General features: G+C 35.3%; 1 protein-coding gene across 2 annotated transcripts in view; it reads left to right on the top strand.

Annotated features, from left to right (window-relative positions):
- The window catches only part of lrba (LPS-responsive vesicle trafficking, beach and anchor containing), an 849,775-nt gene that overhangs the window by 547,824 nt on the left and 285,176 nt on the right, over positions 1–16,775 (top strand). For both annotated transcript variants that reach the window (XM_063046460.1, XM_063046459.1), the window contains exons 40-42: positions 10,684–10,801; positions 11,783–11,885; positions 13,799–13,914. In XM_063046460.1, coding sequence (XP_062902530.1) covers positions 10,684–10,801; positions 11,783–11,885; positions 13,799–13,914 — 337 coding nt within the window. The remainder of the gene's footprint in view (positions 1–10,683; positions 10,802–11,782; positions 11,886–13,798; positions 13,915–16,775) is intronic.

The raw sequence follows: 16,775 nt of genomic DNA, 5'->3' as shown, positions 1-16,775 counted from the left end.
TCCAATACTGATCAAAACCAATGAATGTTAGAAAGAGGATGTGCTTGTAGATGTTAGATGAAGTATGGCTTAAACTTAATCATCCCCCATTGTCCGGTGCTTTTTGGCACTTGTTGTTCAGATTTACAAATGTGAAGTGACCAGATGCCGAAAGAGAATACGGACAAATGAGAAATATGAGATCATTTATAAAGTCCGTGTTCAGTAAAGAAAATGATAAAATTATTCTGAGCTATTTAAGAAAAGTCATATTTATAGTTAGTTACCTCTAATCCCCTATATATCTTTGCCTTCTATAAATTTTCCATTTTATACAGTGCAGTTGTGCATTGAAACACGTTCTCAAATATATTGTGTATATTTATATGTAAATGAAATCATTAATTTATCACATCATACTGATTAGTTCATTTTATAATGATATGTTCAGTTTTTTTATTTTGTCTATGTGCTTTGATTGTAATAATTAAGCCTTTGTAACCAGTGTACCTCTCACTGGTCTGAATGGATGTATGCTTTTTCCTCAGGAAGTCAAGGATCTTTTCTCTTGCCTAAAATTTGTAGAAACCTTGAAATACAAATGCGTTTCTACAAAACATATAAAAATGAAACAAATCATTTTAAACATATTGGCCCAAGTGCTTTAATGCCTGAACTGACCTGGTAGGAATTAATTTCAGAAATGGCACTGTGAAGTAATGACTAAATTTCTTTTCTGTCAAGTAAATTAAAATATGTAGGCAAGTGATTCCAGCTTAAAGAATAAAATTCACTTTGTATTTGCAACACTTTTTGTAGCTTTGGACAATTCGATAGTTCTTCCTTAACTAGCTTGTATTGAAAAAAAATTGTAGTTAACATTTAGGGGCATGCAGTCTTTTGAGACATCTGACTTTTCTAATTCAAAACATTTATGAGAAATTTAAACAGAAGCTAGGCAATGGAATCTTCAATTAGATTTGCTATTTATTTAGTTGTGATCATTTGCTGAGTAAGTAATTTACTGATATTGTTAGATACATACACTGCTGTTTTCCTGTTTCGAAGTGATTGTACAAAAATAACATGGGTGTAAGAGCATTGTATAGTGAATTAATTGGATGAAGGAGACACACAAAGAGAAATGTATTCTCAAATATATGTTATCGTTTCATCAACTGCATTTTGGCAGCACTGGGGCAGAGCCCATGCCACAGTAGTACGTGCTCTCATTAAAAGCTAGATTTGTGTGAACGCTCATTAAATTGATGAACTCATTTGCTGATGAGAAATGACATTTCTGATTGTAAAGAAATGCATATGGAGTATAGGGAGGCCATTCAGCGGCACTAGATAAAGATGCAGTTACTTCAGCACCAAACCAATGATCTGTAACACAGGAACTCTTTACTTTATAAAAACGTGGCATAATGAGTGAAAGGCTGTTGCATGTAATGAAGCAGCAGGCACTGATACTGTTTAACCTTCTGACCAATTATCTGGTCAGTGCTCTGAAAAAGGCAAATTGCAAAAATATTTTCCTTTGTGCATTTTGTTTCTAGCACTAACAAACTCTCTGGAGACGCTCCACAGTACATATTGATGCTTTCTTGTTGAGCAGATCAAAAGGGCACCGACAGGTTCAAAATGCAAATTTTCCACACTCAGAGGTTTACTGAATCCCAATGTTTTGTTATTATTTGAAATTTCTTGACCGCTTGAAGCCAAATATTGTAACAGTACATGGACTTTTTTTATGTTTTATTAAATATAAAAACCATAATGCTACATTCAGTATTGCAGTGAGTATTTTGCAGATTAAAAATGGTTGTTCATTTGTTCCAACTAAATGAAAAGGAATTAAGAGAAGTGATCTTTAAATAGAAGCTAGATTTCAAATGAAAGGGGTAGAAAATTGTTTGAAATGAACCTGCAGACTCTGTTTATACCTTCTATGGTGAACCATTAATAACATCTATACATCTATTTTCCAAATACGATATATTAATGAAAGGTTACTGTTTTTATTTGTTAATCATTTTCTGACAAGTGTTCACAAAGGAACGTAGTCATTCTGTAAAATTACATGTCTACAGTCGTTGATCTTCTAGTATCAGTGATTAGGAAAGTTAGCAGCGGGGACTGAAGTCGATATCTGTAAACTTCCCAATATTTAACGAAGGATATTACTGCTCATGTGATAATACATTCATGTAATGATTTATTACAGGCTGCGAGGGAACCACAGATGGATTTGTATTATAGAACTGTACAAATTATTTCATTGGGTACCAAGGTAGTATTGCGGTTAACACGGCGCTATTACAGCTTGGGGCATCAGGGTTTGGAGTTCAATTCTGGCGTCGTCTGTAAGAAGTTTGTACATCCTTCCCGTGAGCAGGTTGGTTTCCTCCTACAGTTCAAAGATGTACTGGTTAGTAGGGTAATTGGTCATTGTAAATTGTCTTGTGATTAGGTTAGGGTTAAATGGGTGGGTTGCTGGGCAGTGGGTCATGTTGGGCCTGAAAGGCCTGTTCTGCACTGCCCACTGCTCTAAATAAAATAAATAAACTGCATATTTGTGTATGTCAAAAAAAAAATCCAGCGAGTGGATTTAACAAGATGTTTTCGCTCACAGAACAGCCACTTGCTGGATGTTTTTTTGTTTCTGGCACCATTCTTTGTAAACTCCAGAGTCTGTTGTGCATAAAAATCCCAGGAGCTCAGCAGTTTCTGAGATACTCAAATCACTCTGGGCGACACCTAATTAATTAGCTTGTTTATTTCGGCTCTTTTCTTAAAAATGTGCTGGACATGCTCCGGTGCGCTCTGGCTAGCACTGCACCATTGGCTGTCCAATATAGAAACCTGACTGATAAAATTCAAATAAGGAAAGATGGGGGTTACCGATGATAGCTGCAGTGCATTAATGGACTTTGGACATAAAGATGTTGGTAATGAGATAGTTGTTTACAAGGGATCAAACTTTTTTGGCAGCATTGGCAAGAATATTAGCAGAGAGAGTCTAATCTTTGCATGTAAAACACTCCTGATCATGTTTGTGGCATTCGAAGTAACTTTTTGTCAAAATATGTATATATCACTATATACTATCTTGAGATACATACCACCTTGAATAGCATTGCCATTCAGCTTAAAACTGGCATAAGGTACTATGAATTATGTTTCACTACAGTTTGTCACATCACACCCCAGTATATCCCTCATTCTGCCATTATTATCAAGCCAGAGAGCAAACCCTGATTCAATGAGGTGCAACAGGGCATGTTGGTAAAAACAGGGGTATATATGAGCTGCTACACCAATTAAATTGCAAATTGGAGCTAAGTACGAAGTGAGCAACAAGTGTAGCATGCAATAGGCTAAACTAAGCAATCCCACAACCAGCTGATCAGATCAAAACTTTGCAGACCTGCTATGTCCACTTTGTGGATACTGATTAAGAATTAAATGGTTAATGGAAGGAGAAATCTTTAACAATATTAAAATCACCACCTCAGAAGTTGGGTCCCAGCATGAGTGCCAAAGACAAGTTGATACATTTGCAGCCCAGAAGCACCACACACTTGATCTATCTTACCTTCTTCCTAAGAACTTGTCATTACAGATGCCACTCTTGAACCAATTTGATTTACTCCAAATGATCCATTAGAAAGGCTGGATAATTGGGATGCTGCAGAGATCAATATTTGGGCTATAGGTATTCACAAACTTTATTAGTAATTTGCATAAAGGGTCCATTTGTGATATATGGGTCGGAGTGGGAGTTGTAAAGAGGGTGCAGAGTGGGCATGGCTGGATACAAATAGACAAAATGAATGGGAAAAATAATGTGGTAAAATGTGAAGTCATTGACCTTTGCAGAAAAATAGAAAATCAGAGTACATTTTAAATGGTAATAAATTTTAAAGTGTTTGTGTTCAGAGGGATCTGGGTGTTCAGCATGAATCATTGAAAAATGAATGTGTAGGTACAGTCAGCATTTAAATTGGGAAATAGTATTTCAAAATATAAAACTGCAGTTACTAGAAATCTGAAATGATACCAGAAAATCCTGGAAATACCGAGTCAGTCACTGGACATCTGGCGTGAAAGAAAGCTCATGGACCTAAAACATTAACTCTGAGCTTTATTCAAAACTAGCTGCAAGGTCATTCACTTAAAATGTTAATTCTGTTTCTCATCCTATAGTTGTTACTCATTGAGTATTTCCATCATTTTCTTTTTTTTTTACTTGCAGGATACATCATCCCCATAGGCTTTTTGCAAGGGAATTTGAGTACACGAATATAATCACCTTACCACAATTTAACCTAGTTGTGGTAAGACCACACATAGAATATTACAAGTTTCGTCTCCTTACCTAACAGAAGTTATATTTCCAGTGGAGGAAGTTCAGTTAAGGCAGACTTGCCTTTCACTCTTTGAAGTTTAGAAGAATGACTGGGGGAGCTCATTTAAAACATACAAAATTGTTGTCAATTAAGTTGGGTAGATACAGGAATGATGTTTCCCTTGGCTGGTTTATCGAGAACCAAGGGTCTCAAAATAGACTGTCAGCCATTCAAAACTGAGATGAGAAGAAGTTTCTTCCCTTATGGAGTAGGAATTATCTATCAAAGAGGGCTGTCATTCTGTATATTGAAGATAGTGGTAAATAAATTATAGGATATTAAAGAATAAAGTGCAGAGGTTAAAAAGATGAAACATGACCTAATTCTGCACAAAGGGCCAAATGGCCCACTCTTTCTATTGATGTTCTTCACCATGGCAAGAATCAAGCTGTCTCAGTAGTTATAACAGGAATATACTCAACAATACAGAAAATTACAAAATTATGAGCTGCTACACAAATAAATAAAGGATAAATCTAATCCAGCTAATTGTCATTCACTCAGTTTAGTCTCAGTTATCAACAAAATGATTGACGGTGCCATTCTCAGCATTGTCAGGTGCCTCAGTCATCTATAACCTACTGGTTAGGCTCTACCATGGTTATATAGTATCAAACCTTGATCTTGTCTTGGTCTGCGCATGGACTGCAAGTTGAATTTTAGATGTAAGATGAGAGTGACTGCCAATGACATTAAAGCAGCATTTGAGTGAGTGTGGCATCAAGAAACCTTAGCTAAGCAGACATCAGTGAGTATTAGTGAGGGAAAAACATGTCAGTGGTTGAAGTCGTGCATCACAGAAAGGAAAATGGTTGTGGTTGGTTATGCTTGTCTCATATATAACTGCAGGGAACCCTCACTGTCTTGTCTTAAGCCCAAACATCTTCAGCTGCTTCATCAGTTACCTTGCTTCTTTTGCAAGGTCAAGAGTGGGGATGTCTCCTGATGATTGCATAACTTATAATTCCATTCCCTTCAGCAGTTCATGATTATGTACAATAACATTTATCAGCCTATGGCTCAATGTCTTATTAGAAGAGGCAAATAATATTTGTGCCACATAAGCTGAAAACCCACCACTTCTAACAAGGAAGAATCTAACCACCTGCCTCTGAATTGAAGTCATAAAATTCCCTGAATTAATATTCTGGTGCATTGTGTTGGTAAATTGAGGGTGCTGTTGGCCACCAGTTATGAGAGGCTGGATCAGCCTCATAAATATAAGTGAAATCCCAGACAGGATGTTACCTCCTAAAGTCGCAATGTCCTTTCTCGATGGCAAGACACAGGTTAGAAGTGTAACGTAATGCTATCTGCTAGTGTGGATGAGTATATAACACTATCCATAACAAAGCAGTATTTAACCCATTCCAACAGTGCTAAACCTCCCTCCATAACTTAGGTAGATGACTGCAATACATACCACCTGCAGGTTGTCTCTTCGCTTAATCTAAAAACCCCTCCCACATTTGCAACCATGATCACCAAGTGGAGAGCAGAGAGGAATACCAAAATCTGCAGATTCTTCTCTAAGTTGCACACTATCTTGGCTTGTTTATCGCAGCTTGGACTAAATCCTGGTGTTCCTTCTTCAGCAACACTGTGGGAGTGCCATCACAAGAAATTCAAAATGGTGACTCAATTTATCAGGTATTTTAGGGATGGACAATAAGTGCTGGTTTTGCGAGTGACATCCAAATTAAAATTAATGGTGAAGTGAAGGACATTGATGATATATTTGAAGGGAAGGGGCAGTGTTTGAGGAAAGAAAGTCAAGGATGATATAACCTGAATGCTGAGGCCAGGAAGGAGGGTTCAGTGATGAGTTTGCTTAATGCAATAGGACTGAGATAGATAGAGATGGTCCTATATCCATTGTATTTCTAGATACCATATTTTCATCTAGTACTGGTTCATTTCCCTACTACTGCCATATTTCTCATCCATGCTTTTGTTACATCAGGAACTGACTATTCCAATAAACGGTTTGGTAGTTTCTGGTCATGCCCTTAAAACAACCGTCTGACCTTAATGTGCACTATGTCATGCATACACATTGCGTCTTTTATAAAAGCAGAAGTGTTAGGAACACCCAGTAGGTCAGGTAGCATCTAAGAAAAACGCAGTTAATGTTTCAGGGTTTTCTGACTTGAGTATCTCTGGCATTTTCTGTATTCATTTCAGATTTCCAGTATATCCCAGTGTCTTAATGTTTGCTGTGCTGGGCTGATTTGTCTCCTGGTCCAGCAGAGCCTTGATTATAAATGTTTTTCATGTGTTTTATTAAATTCTATAACAAATTTTAGTTGAAGATGACACAGAGAAGTGCCTTGGTATATCTTACTATGTTAAAGACACTGTTTAAAGCACGTTTTTAAAAATTTAACAGGATTGTTGATCAAAACCTGCTGGCGAATCGAAGTTTGTGATTTGGTATCAACAGATGCAATACTATTTGAGTAATTTTAATAAGCAACTTTTGAAATGTTCACTTCTTATGTCATCATTGATAATCTTCATCCTCATGAAGCAATTGTGTTTTTTCTCTTTTGGGCTAATATCCCTTTGACAAAGGAGAAAATTAGGTGATTGAAGCTCAATTTGTAACATGTTATTAACCATTTCCACATGAATAGATCAGTAAAAGGATAATGGATGAGAGTTTTATTATTACCTTTCTGGTAAAATGAAGTGGTATAAAAGATAAGGTGATGAGATTAATGAACATAAGGAAGAGGTGCAATCAATCAAAATCCAACAGGGAGATGAGATGACAGTATTTTAGATTTAAGAGATCCTCGTGAAAGTAGCTCTGAAGGGACCTACGTACTTATCTAAACTTCATTTGTATAGGCCGGAGAACCTTGTCTGACAAACCTTATCAGCTTCGTTTGCTCATAGAAATGCAAATCAAGTGCAGCTCTGTGGCATTCACATCTTAGAAGCTATTTTTTTCTCTAAGCAGGATTTCAAGCGAAGGCATAGAGCAAAAAGGGAAGTCCCAGCCAGTGGTGTTCTAAATTATTTACAGGCAAGGGCTGTGAGGTGCATCCGTCCAGTACAAATATTACATTACAAAATAAGAATTTCAGACTGTCATAAATCTGTCTGATGTGGCAGCATTGAATAAAATAGTTTTGGTCGTCCTAGAGACATCAAATTGCCAGTCACTGCTTCATGTATCAAAGGCTGTTCTTAAGGGAACCCATGAAAATATCAATATCATGGTTAATATAAATGAAATTAATTTTTAAAGCTGGGCTAAAGGTTGACATCTGAAAAATTGCATTACTTTGCAGAAGAGAAATTTCTGTCTTAGAGTGAAATTTGAGGTCAAAGGGGCAAGTAATTTTCACAATCTTCAATGAAACCAGTGAAATATGAACTTCATTGTCACTGAGCCTCTAAGCGATAAGATAAAATGACTTGATATATCATTTGTTGCTGGTTTATCATCACCACCAGTAATTGAAAGAGAAAACACAAGATTTTAAAAATGGTTACATAATGAGGAAATGGAGCACATTGTTTTTATTTTTTTACAATTTCTGACATTGAACAGTCTGGACAAAGAGAGTAAATTAAAATAATTACTTGGGTAAATTGAGTTTGTAGCCTAATTATAATTTTGCTGTGAATATTTAGCCCTTAAGCTGTGCCTGGGGAGGCATTCACTCATTTTCCACAATCCTGTTTTATAACTGAAAATGCCAAAGATACTTTAGTACAATGCATCTCATCAAAGCTGAAATGCAGGATATCTTTGAAAATGTCAAAAATGCTACTGATACTAATTTTCTTTGCATTGATTCCATTGAATTGCTATTTTTATATTGTGCCATATATTCAGTAATAGATCATCCATATCATAAAAACTGCTTGTATTTAGTTTATATGATATGGCATGATAATTTCACAAAAATCAAAATCAAAACCAATGTTCATGAGAGTAGTCCAATAATAGATATCATTAGGCTGGTAGAGCTAAAATGACCAAATATTGAAAATATAATTTGAGTTGGCCCTCTTTTAGACACCTCCCTAGTAAACACTACTTTAATCATCAGATAACTGAGATAATCTAAAATCACAAAAGTATTTGGTTAGTATGTAAATTGATACACATACACAGTAATTACATGCAGATTTACTAAAAACCAATTTTTTTAAAATGGCTCTAAAAATGTGGCAAAGGAGTTATTTTTGGGTACTTCTATTCAACCTTCTTTTGATCTTTTTCATGCAATCTGTTAACATCATGCAGAGCAAATAAGGAAACAATTTGACTCTTGGTCTTTTTAATTCTACTACTCTATCATGACAAATCCAGAGTTGCAGTTCATCTAGTTTCATGTCCTCTAAGACATTTAAAGGAAATAAAGTGCTGTCTTTTGGAAAAAAAGGTAACCAAATTGTGAAATCCTATATTCTTATTTGAATTGTGGAGATGGTATTCCAGGTAGATCGAATTAAATCTTTGACTAGCTGTTGTATAAAATAGCATGTATTCAACTGAGAGGTTCCGCCTCATTTTATAAATTTCTGTTTTTGTGATACAATGCACAAAATATGTTGCTGCAGAACAGAATGCAAGCACTATGTCAATTCAACAACCAACTGCATTTAGAAGCATAGGAGTACAAACTCAAAATGCTTTAAAGAAAGTTGTGGCTTTTCCCCCCTTTGCTGCACCTTTCAAATGGTTATCTTGTGCATGCCATTGCAGAGCAAAGGCAGAGATGCAGTTTCTATGGTAACTGGTTCAGTGGAGGCAGAGGCCATCATCTGGGGTACTGTCAGTGAGAGAGTGCCAGAGACCTAAAAGTCCCAAAGATGGGCTGCTTCCACCTAATCCAGTTTTAATTGAACTCCAGAGACTTTGATGTGAAGCTGCAGATCAGGCAGATACTATTCCAGAGAGGAATCAGATTTGCTTAGCCAGGCCTCAGCTGTTCCTTACTACTGTCACCTTGTTTTAATGAGTACTTTAAGAAACTCTTATCATGAGCCTTCTTCTCCTGTTAGTCCTATTTGAATATTTTTGATTAATGCTGTCTTCTACACAGTGGCAGAAAAGTGGCCCAATCCGGTTGTCCCTTAACACCTTCATAATTAGGCTTTAAAATAAAAGGCAAAACTAGAGCAACAAAGACACAAAGTGGTTTCAGGCTAAGGATAGGATTAGTTTGAATTGTGCAGGCAGACTAAGCATCTGTGTCTGTCAGCTGAGATGACAGGCATTGTAACGAGTTACTCTGACAACCACTAATTCCATGGAGAGATTATGCCGAGTTCATTTGCAGTTTTTTGTTTAGGTTTAGCTGACAAAATGATACTTAACCTTTTACATAGGCAGCGTATTGCTTTGAACGGTTCTGTATATGGGATTAAAAGGTTTTGATCAGTATAAGAATCTAATGCCTTTCATTCTTCAAAGCAATTTTAAGAAAATTTATTTTGGATACTGCATTTAATAAAGGAAAGAGCTACTGATAAATACAGATGCATTAATAAGTAAGATCTTTAAATAACTTTTCGTTAATAAATAAAGTCTTTGCACTAATCCATGTGTATCAATATGACTCACTTCTAATAGTTCAATGGGAAACATTGTCTCTGCCTCATGCACGTATGCAGTTTTTAAATTTCTGTGTGAAATATTCCACACCAATAACAAAAATATATAGGTGTGTGACATATTATTTTCTATTAGTAAATCAGTAAATTTTCAATAATTACAGGTAAAATATGTACACACGTATAGCAGAATATATATTTTATGTAAGAGTATTGTTGCACTATATTTTCAAGTTTAGTATTATCTCTTACAAATGTTGCAAATATTATTACAGCGATATCATCAATTGTATTTTTCAATATATAAAAAACAGGTTTTTAAACCATGTATATATTTTGCACATGAACATACAAATCTGCTTAATAAATTATATAATTTCCAAAATGTTTTTTGTGTTTATAATTTCTTGAAAGCTTTCTGTCAATCATGTTCTTTTAACTATTTATTTCTGTGATAATGCTCACATTTGGAAGGGATTATGCAATTCATTTTAATTCTTTTCTTAAGCTATATGAATGTTTTCATTATTCAAAGTAAATATATTAACAAAGTACATATATATCGCTGTATACAACCCTGAGATTCATTTTCTTGTGGGCATACTCAATAAATCCAATAATGATAATAGAATCACTGAAAGACTGCACCAACAGGACAGACACAAGCTTCCTCCCGTTAAGAATAGCCATTTATTTCTATCTTTGTTCATAGATTTTGACATATACTGAAGGACTTCATGGAAAATGGCTGTTCAGCGAAATCCGTGCTATTTTCTCTAGGCGCTACTTGCTGCAAAATACTGCACTAGAAATTTTTATTGCCAATCGGAGTAAGTACTTCTCTTAATGATACTTGGTCATTAGTTATTTTGCTGGCATATTTCTACTTACTTATTTAACCTGTGTGAAGTTATTACAATATATTAACAAACTTTGCAGCATTGTTAGAGAAATTTGGAGAATGATGAAAAAAAATTATTCTTTACTTAGAAATGGTATTTATTTTCAGTAAATATAATGTAAAAGTTGTCCTGCTAAAGAAGTAACATTAAGAACTGCACTTTGGAGAGGGGAATGATTTTTTTCAATTTCTGATCCCATAATTTATTTAGAACTATTGAATTGGGAGAGAGAAATTGTTAAGACCAGAACAACACTTTGTGGGTGGTTGTTAAAACTATTCAATTTCTGGATAATTGTAGTGTGTTGATTATAATCCAAAAACAGTAAGTAACAATTGTTAATAACCACCAATCTACCATAATTTTTGATCCTTATGTGGTCCTATTTTTCATTCAAAATAATCAAAATATTCTTCAAAAGTATCTGAAGTACTTTAAATTTCCAAAATTAATGAGAAAACTGCTGCGCTCTATACATTTCATTCTAAACATATGCATTGGAATACCACAAAAAAGGTACAATATTGTAACTGAACTGTTCTGTGAAATGGTTCATGTATTTGCTGTCCTAGCATGGGTTAAAATTGTTGCACATATTTCCACAAAATCTCTGATGTAGACTACTCCAATTTTGTGATGATATCCATGCGGTAAAGTTTGTTTAAATCCATGTTCATGTTTGCAGCAGGAAATCTTTTTTTGGGAATGGATTTCAGCGGAGAAACGGAAATAACCCGTTGCCCATTGAAAACTATGATTTATGTGTGGACAAAGGGACTTGCAATTCTGCATCTGTTATATATCTAATTGCAAAGAGATGTTCTATTAAACAAAAAAAAAACTACAATATAAATCACAGAAGGTGATGTCATGTTAAAAATGTACTTTTATTGTTTGTTTCTTTGCCAGCTGCTGTCATGTTCAACTTCCCAGACCAAGCTACAGTGAAGAAGGTCGTTAACTGTTTGCCCCGTGTTGGAGTTGGCACAGGTTTTGGGTTACCACAAACTAGGTATGTAGCCATATTATTCAAAATGTTCCTTTTTCTCCTGAGATGTTATTTTTAGAGAATTTTTTTCACTACCTGTTCTATATTAGCATACTGTATATAGTGAAGGATATGCTGTTTTAATTGTTACAGAAAGAAATTTAGCTCTCAACTCCAAAGCAGCTTTTGTGCTCCAGGTTCATCTTTAAACATTATTAACACACACAGTGCCCTGGGATTCTGTTCTGTTACTCAAAAAATTTCATTCATTAAAATGCAACTGCATTTATTTTGTTGTATAGTGTAGTAATGCTAAATCCATAAATCAGTGCTAAAATGGCACTGCATTGTGTCAACTTGGTCTTGTTGAACTAATTGAACTAGCACAGCTGTGAAACTGAGCAAACTGGCTTTTAAAAGTAAAGAAGAATGCAAATCATGCCATATGACAATATCCAGTTGCTGTCAACTATAATTTTTGTCAGACCCATTCTGTTTGTGTTGAATGTTTTCAGATGCCACGAAAAAGACTATTAAAACTCTGCTGGGGAAAGTTAAACAGAATGAGCAAAACCATGAAAAGCTCTCGTGATTTCCTCTTGTACTTTCATTAAGCTCATTTACATTGTGAACATGAATTCACAAATCTTGTGAATCTGTAGCTGATCGTTGGTAAAGCTTTGAGAAACTAGGTCACTTTGCTAACTGTGTTGAGTAGTGAGTCTGCCACATTTTACTTAATCTCAAAGAAGCAGTGAAATAGATTTACAGTTTCTTTCCCCAAGACGAGAAGTTTTATTTTTCTGCGCAAAGTACAGGCAGGCATAAGAGGCTGTTCCTCATTTTGAATAATCTTTTTTAAAGAAAGGTAAAAGCACAAATTTAGTATCTACAATCTGTTTTCTATATACTACTTAGATAGGAGCCAAAACTCTTACTGTAGTAGGGTAGTGGTTGTTTTAGTTCTCTGTGAAAATTAAGTTGTATGTTATTATTTAAATACTGTACAGTGGATTCCGGTTAATTGGGACACATCAGTACCAGTACGTTTTGTCCCAATTAAGTGGCTGCCCTAATTAGCTAAAGTTTCATGGAAATAGTAAGGTTTTAAAAATGATAAACTACCTTTTAATTGAATAATGAATTGTGTAGTCAAGTGAAAAATGAAACAAATCAGAACACTATCAAACTACTTCAGTACTATAAAGTTGCATTAGTTCCTAATAGTTATCGATGGAAGAATTCATTTAGTGTAGGCTTCTGTAGTCTTTTGATTAACTGTAAATTAACAAAATGAACGCCAACATCTAGTGCAGAAAGTGGACTGCCTTCAGACAGTACTTTCAACAATTGAATCCTCCAAATCTTTATTTTCGTTTAAAGATTCAAGATGATTGTTGATTCCTTCAAGTTCTTCATAGTTCCTAACTTGTTGAAGTAGTGAAATTGTTTCGATTTCATGCCCGTCTGCTTCTGGCATCTTCAAGCTTGAATGCTTGAAACCGCAGTGAGCATAACAGTTCTGAATTATCTTACTGTTTATTATTTGCCAAGTACCAGTGACAAAAGTTGCTGGCAAACATAAACACACAACTGGCATTATTTAAAAATTTTTTGCTTTAAGCAGGGTGTAGTGTCTTAAGGGATACATGGCATGCAAACAACAGACGCTAGTTAGAATATATTTGGCATCAGTCTTCTGGCCCAATTAAGCAGCATAGTGTCCTAACTAAATGAAGGGAATGCCTTCTATTTTCTCAATTAGTTCTTTTCCTTTAAGAATTATCCCAAATCAGCGGCCGCCTCAGTTAACTTAATTAACCGCAATCCACTGTACTTGAAAATTTATACAGTGTGTCTTTTAATAATGTAATCTATAAATTTATTGTTACACAATAAAAAAAAGCATTTAAAATTTCTTTGTGCATGATCTACAGACGAATCACTCTGGCTAATCCCCGCCAACTGTTTAAAGCGTCTAATATGATGCAGCGTTGGCAGAGACGAGAAATTTCCAACTTCGAATACCTCATGTTTCTCAACACAATTGCTGGTAAAGGAATATTGAAGCTTTTTTTTAAATAGTGTTGTTTGAAACTTACTAGTAATTGTAAATACATGGCATTAGGCAAAGATTCTGTAAGCTTGCAATGCAGGTGACTGGTAGGGGAATTAATGATATAACACCTGGAGCCTTGAGTCATATTTATTCTGAAAGCAGGTTCTGCAAGCCTACTGGAAAACATCCGCCATTCAAGTGATGAAAATAATGATGGTAAAGGAATAATATCTGATAATCTACTATTTGAAGAGGGAATTGGAGATTAATCTGAACTTTATATTAATTTAAATGTTACAAATTTCAATTAATTGGACTGAAGAATTTAGTTTTATTATTCACACCATTTAACCAAGTTCAAATTTTCTGTAAACCTGAAGTGAGTAATGGGATTTGAAGTTATCCATTTGGTTGAACAGATAAAATAGATGAGTTATATATTCTCCAAAATAAATAAATACTCCATAGTTTTTCAAATTGCTATCTTTTTCCTTCCGGGATGGTCCATACAGTACGTCACACTTACTGTAATTTAAATTGCGGCTGTGACTGCCCTGCTTCTTGAGTTCCAGCAATCTCAAGCACATCATTTGGATTTGGTTTAACAGTCCCTTTTAACATTTTGAAATTTCAGATAGGCCAGCTATCCCGTAGCTCGGGTGTTGCAAGGTAGGTATAATTTAGATTGCAATGCTTGCTGAGATAACATTTTCCAGTTATGGCCTTATCATTGTTGTGAACTCATTAGCAGCACTTGGAATTTGTGCCCTTTCTTAATTCTTATACACCAAAATTTGTCTGATTTACTTTATTGCCTCAATTTTATTTTGTTGCAAGTTTGAAATATTTAATTTCTAATTTTGTTCAAATAGTGAAATTATAAAATGTGTATGCAAATGTTGTTTAGAGTTTAGGAAAGCCTGTTAGTTATTCATCACTGTGCAAATTGAAGCATTCAACTCATAACAAAGTGCAGCTTGATTTCTCATTGGAAACAAATGCACCAATGGACTAATCAATGTGGAGTATAAGCTTTGTCAGCATTTCAACTGGTTATTGTGGGAGAAAAATAAATGGATAGGTGTTGAAATTCTATTTGTTGTAATGCATCTCCTTTTAGCTGATTCATATAACATTATTTTCCTTGACTGGCACTCAGACCTTATTAAATATTAAAATATACTTGAGCTTTGAGCATGTGGTCTGTTTATATGCCGGTTTACATGAATGTTTTGATTAGAAATGAGAACAGTTAAGCAGAAATGGGGGAAAAGGAAGAGTTTGATCAGTTCACAAACAACAGAAATATTTATGTTAATTTTATCTCATTAGATGTAACTTAAAGACGATTTCTATCGTGCATTATTCGCACGTTTAGATTTTCAAATTTAAGAGGAATTTGAAATGCTATTGGTATCTCTTTCTAAATTAGCATGTCACTTTCAGCAAGTTCTTCTACGCATTGTTTTCAAATTGTAAACCAATTTATAGGAGCAAATACAAAAAGATGTAGTTTAATATAAGAAGAAATGTATTCTTGACCTCTATGCCCTCTGATTTGGTTGAGCAAAATCAGAGGAAAAGAATATTTGTATTATAATCCCACTGTTGGAGTGTAACTTGTGCTTCTTCTGCCTAATTAAAAAAAATCCAACAGGTTTAGAACTGTAAAATATAGATGTCCTGCAGTCTGCTTTCAATCTCTCACCTCATAGACAATTGCCATTCCATTTTCCAGATCATCATCAGCTCTAGTTTTCCGTTCATAGATGACATCAACTTTAGCTTATGATATCAGCTCTATCATGAACTATCTATCCTCAACTGCTTGCTTGTTTCTTCATAATCATTATGTTCAATGGCTCAGAAAAGAATTTTTTTTCTCTTGCTGTTTCTCCAGCCCAGACATCCTGACCCCATCCACAATAACGCCGCTGCTACTCACAGTGGCAGCTCTTCTTTTATTGCTATCATTAAAGTTACCTACCAAGTTTATCAGCCATGTTATTCTTCTGGTTTAGATTTCACTACCATGTCCAATCTATATTGCTAGAAAAGTGAAACGATTTTGTTAAGACTCCAACCAATAATTCAGTATTCTTGTCTGATCCTCATTCTTAGTGAATTAGGTGAATCCAGTAAACAGAGCTACCTTGAATTCATGGTCCAGATGGCAGTTCTGCATGAGCTCTTCCTGAGGCAAATAGCTGGCTGTAGTGACAAAAACATCACTGCCAACAGGTGTAAAACCTGACGCTCGAATTGAAACGCAAACAACAGGAATTCTGCAGATGCTGGAAATTCAAGCAACATACATCAAAGTTGCTGGTGAACGCAGCAGGCCAAGCAGCATCTATAGGAAGAGGCGCAGTCGACGTTTCAGGCCAAGACCGGTCTGAAACCGGTCTGAGACCGGTCTCGGCCTGAAACGTCGACTGCGCCTCTTCCTATAGATGCTGCTTGGCCTGCTGCGTTCACCAGCAACTTTGATGTATGTTGCTCAAATTGAAAGTTGGATCCATCAAAAATTATTTTTAAAAGCATTAGTATTCTGACCATGCACACAAACACACACGTCCCTTTATTTTAATAGATTTGCTGTACTTGATGCCTGGTTTAATCTGGTACTAGTTGTGCTTCTGTATTTCCTAGCCTGAGAACTGTAGAATCAACAGAAGTGTGTATTGACTTGTAAACTCAATTGAGAAGTATAACTGGGCATGGCAGAGGTTCCTTGTCTAGTAGTCAGCTGAGCACAACCTCTAGATACCAGCCCATGCACAGGGAGATTCATTGCAGAACATTGTACTGTTTCAATAGTCCTTGTTTCTAGTTGTTTATCACACACGTCATCT

Source organism: Mobula hypostoma, chromosome 4 (genome assembly GCF_963921235.1).
Source record: "Mobula hypostoma chromosome 4, sMobHyp1.1, whole genome shotgun sequence".
In the NCBI taxonomy this organism is placed as follows: Eukaryota; Metazoa; Chordata; class Chondrichthyes; order Myliobatiformes; family Myliobatidae; genus Mobula; species Mobula hypostoma.
The sequence above is the reverse complement of the archived record's forward strand: the minus strand, read 5'-3'. Positions and strand labels throughout refer to the sequence as shown.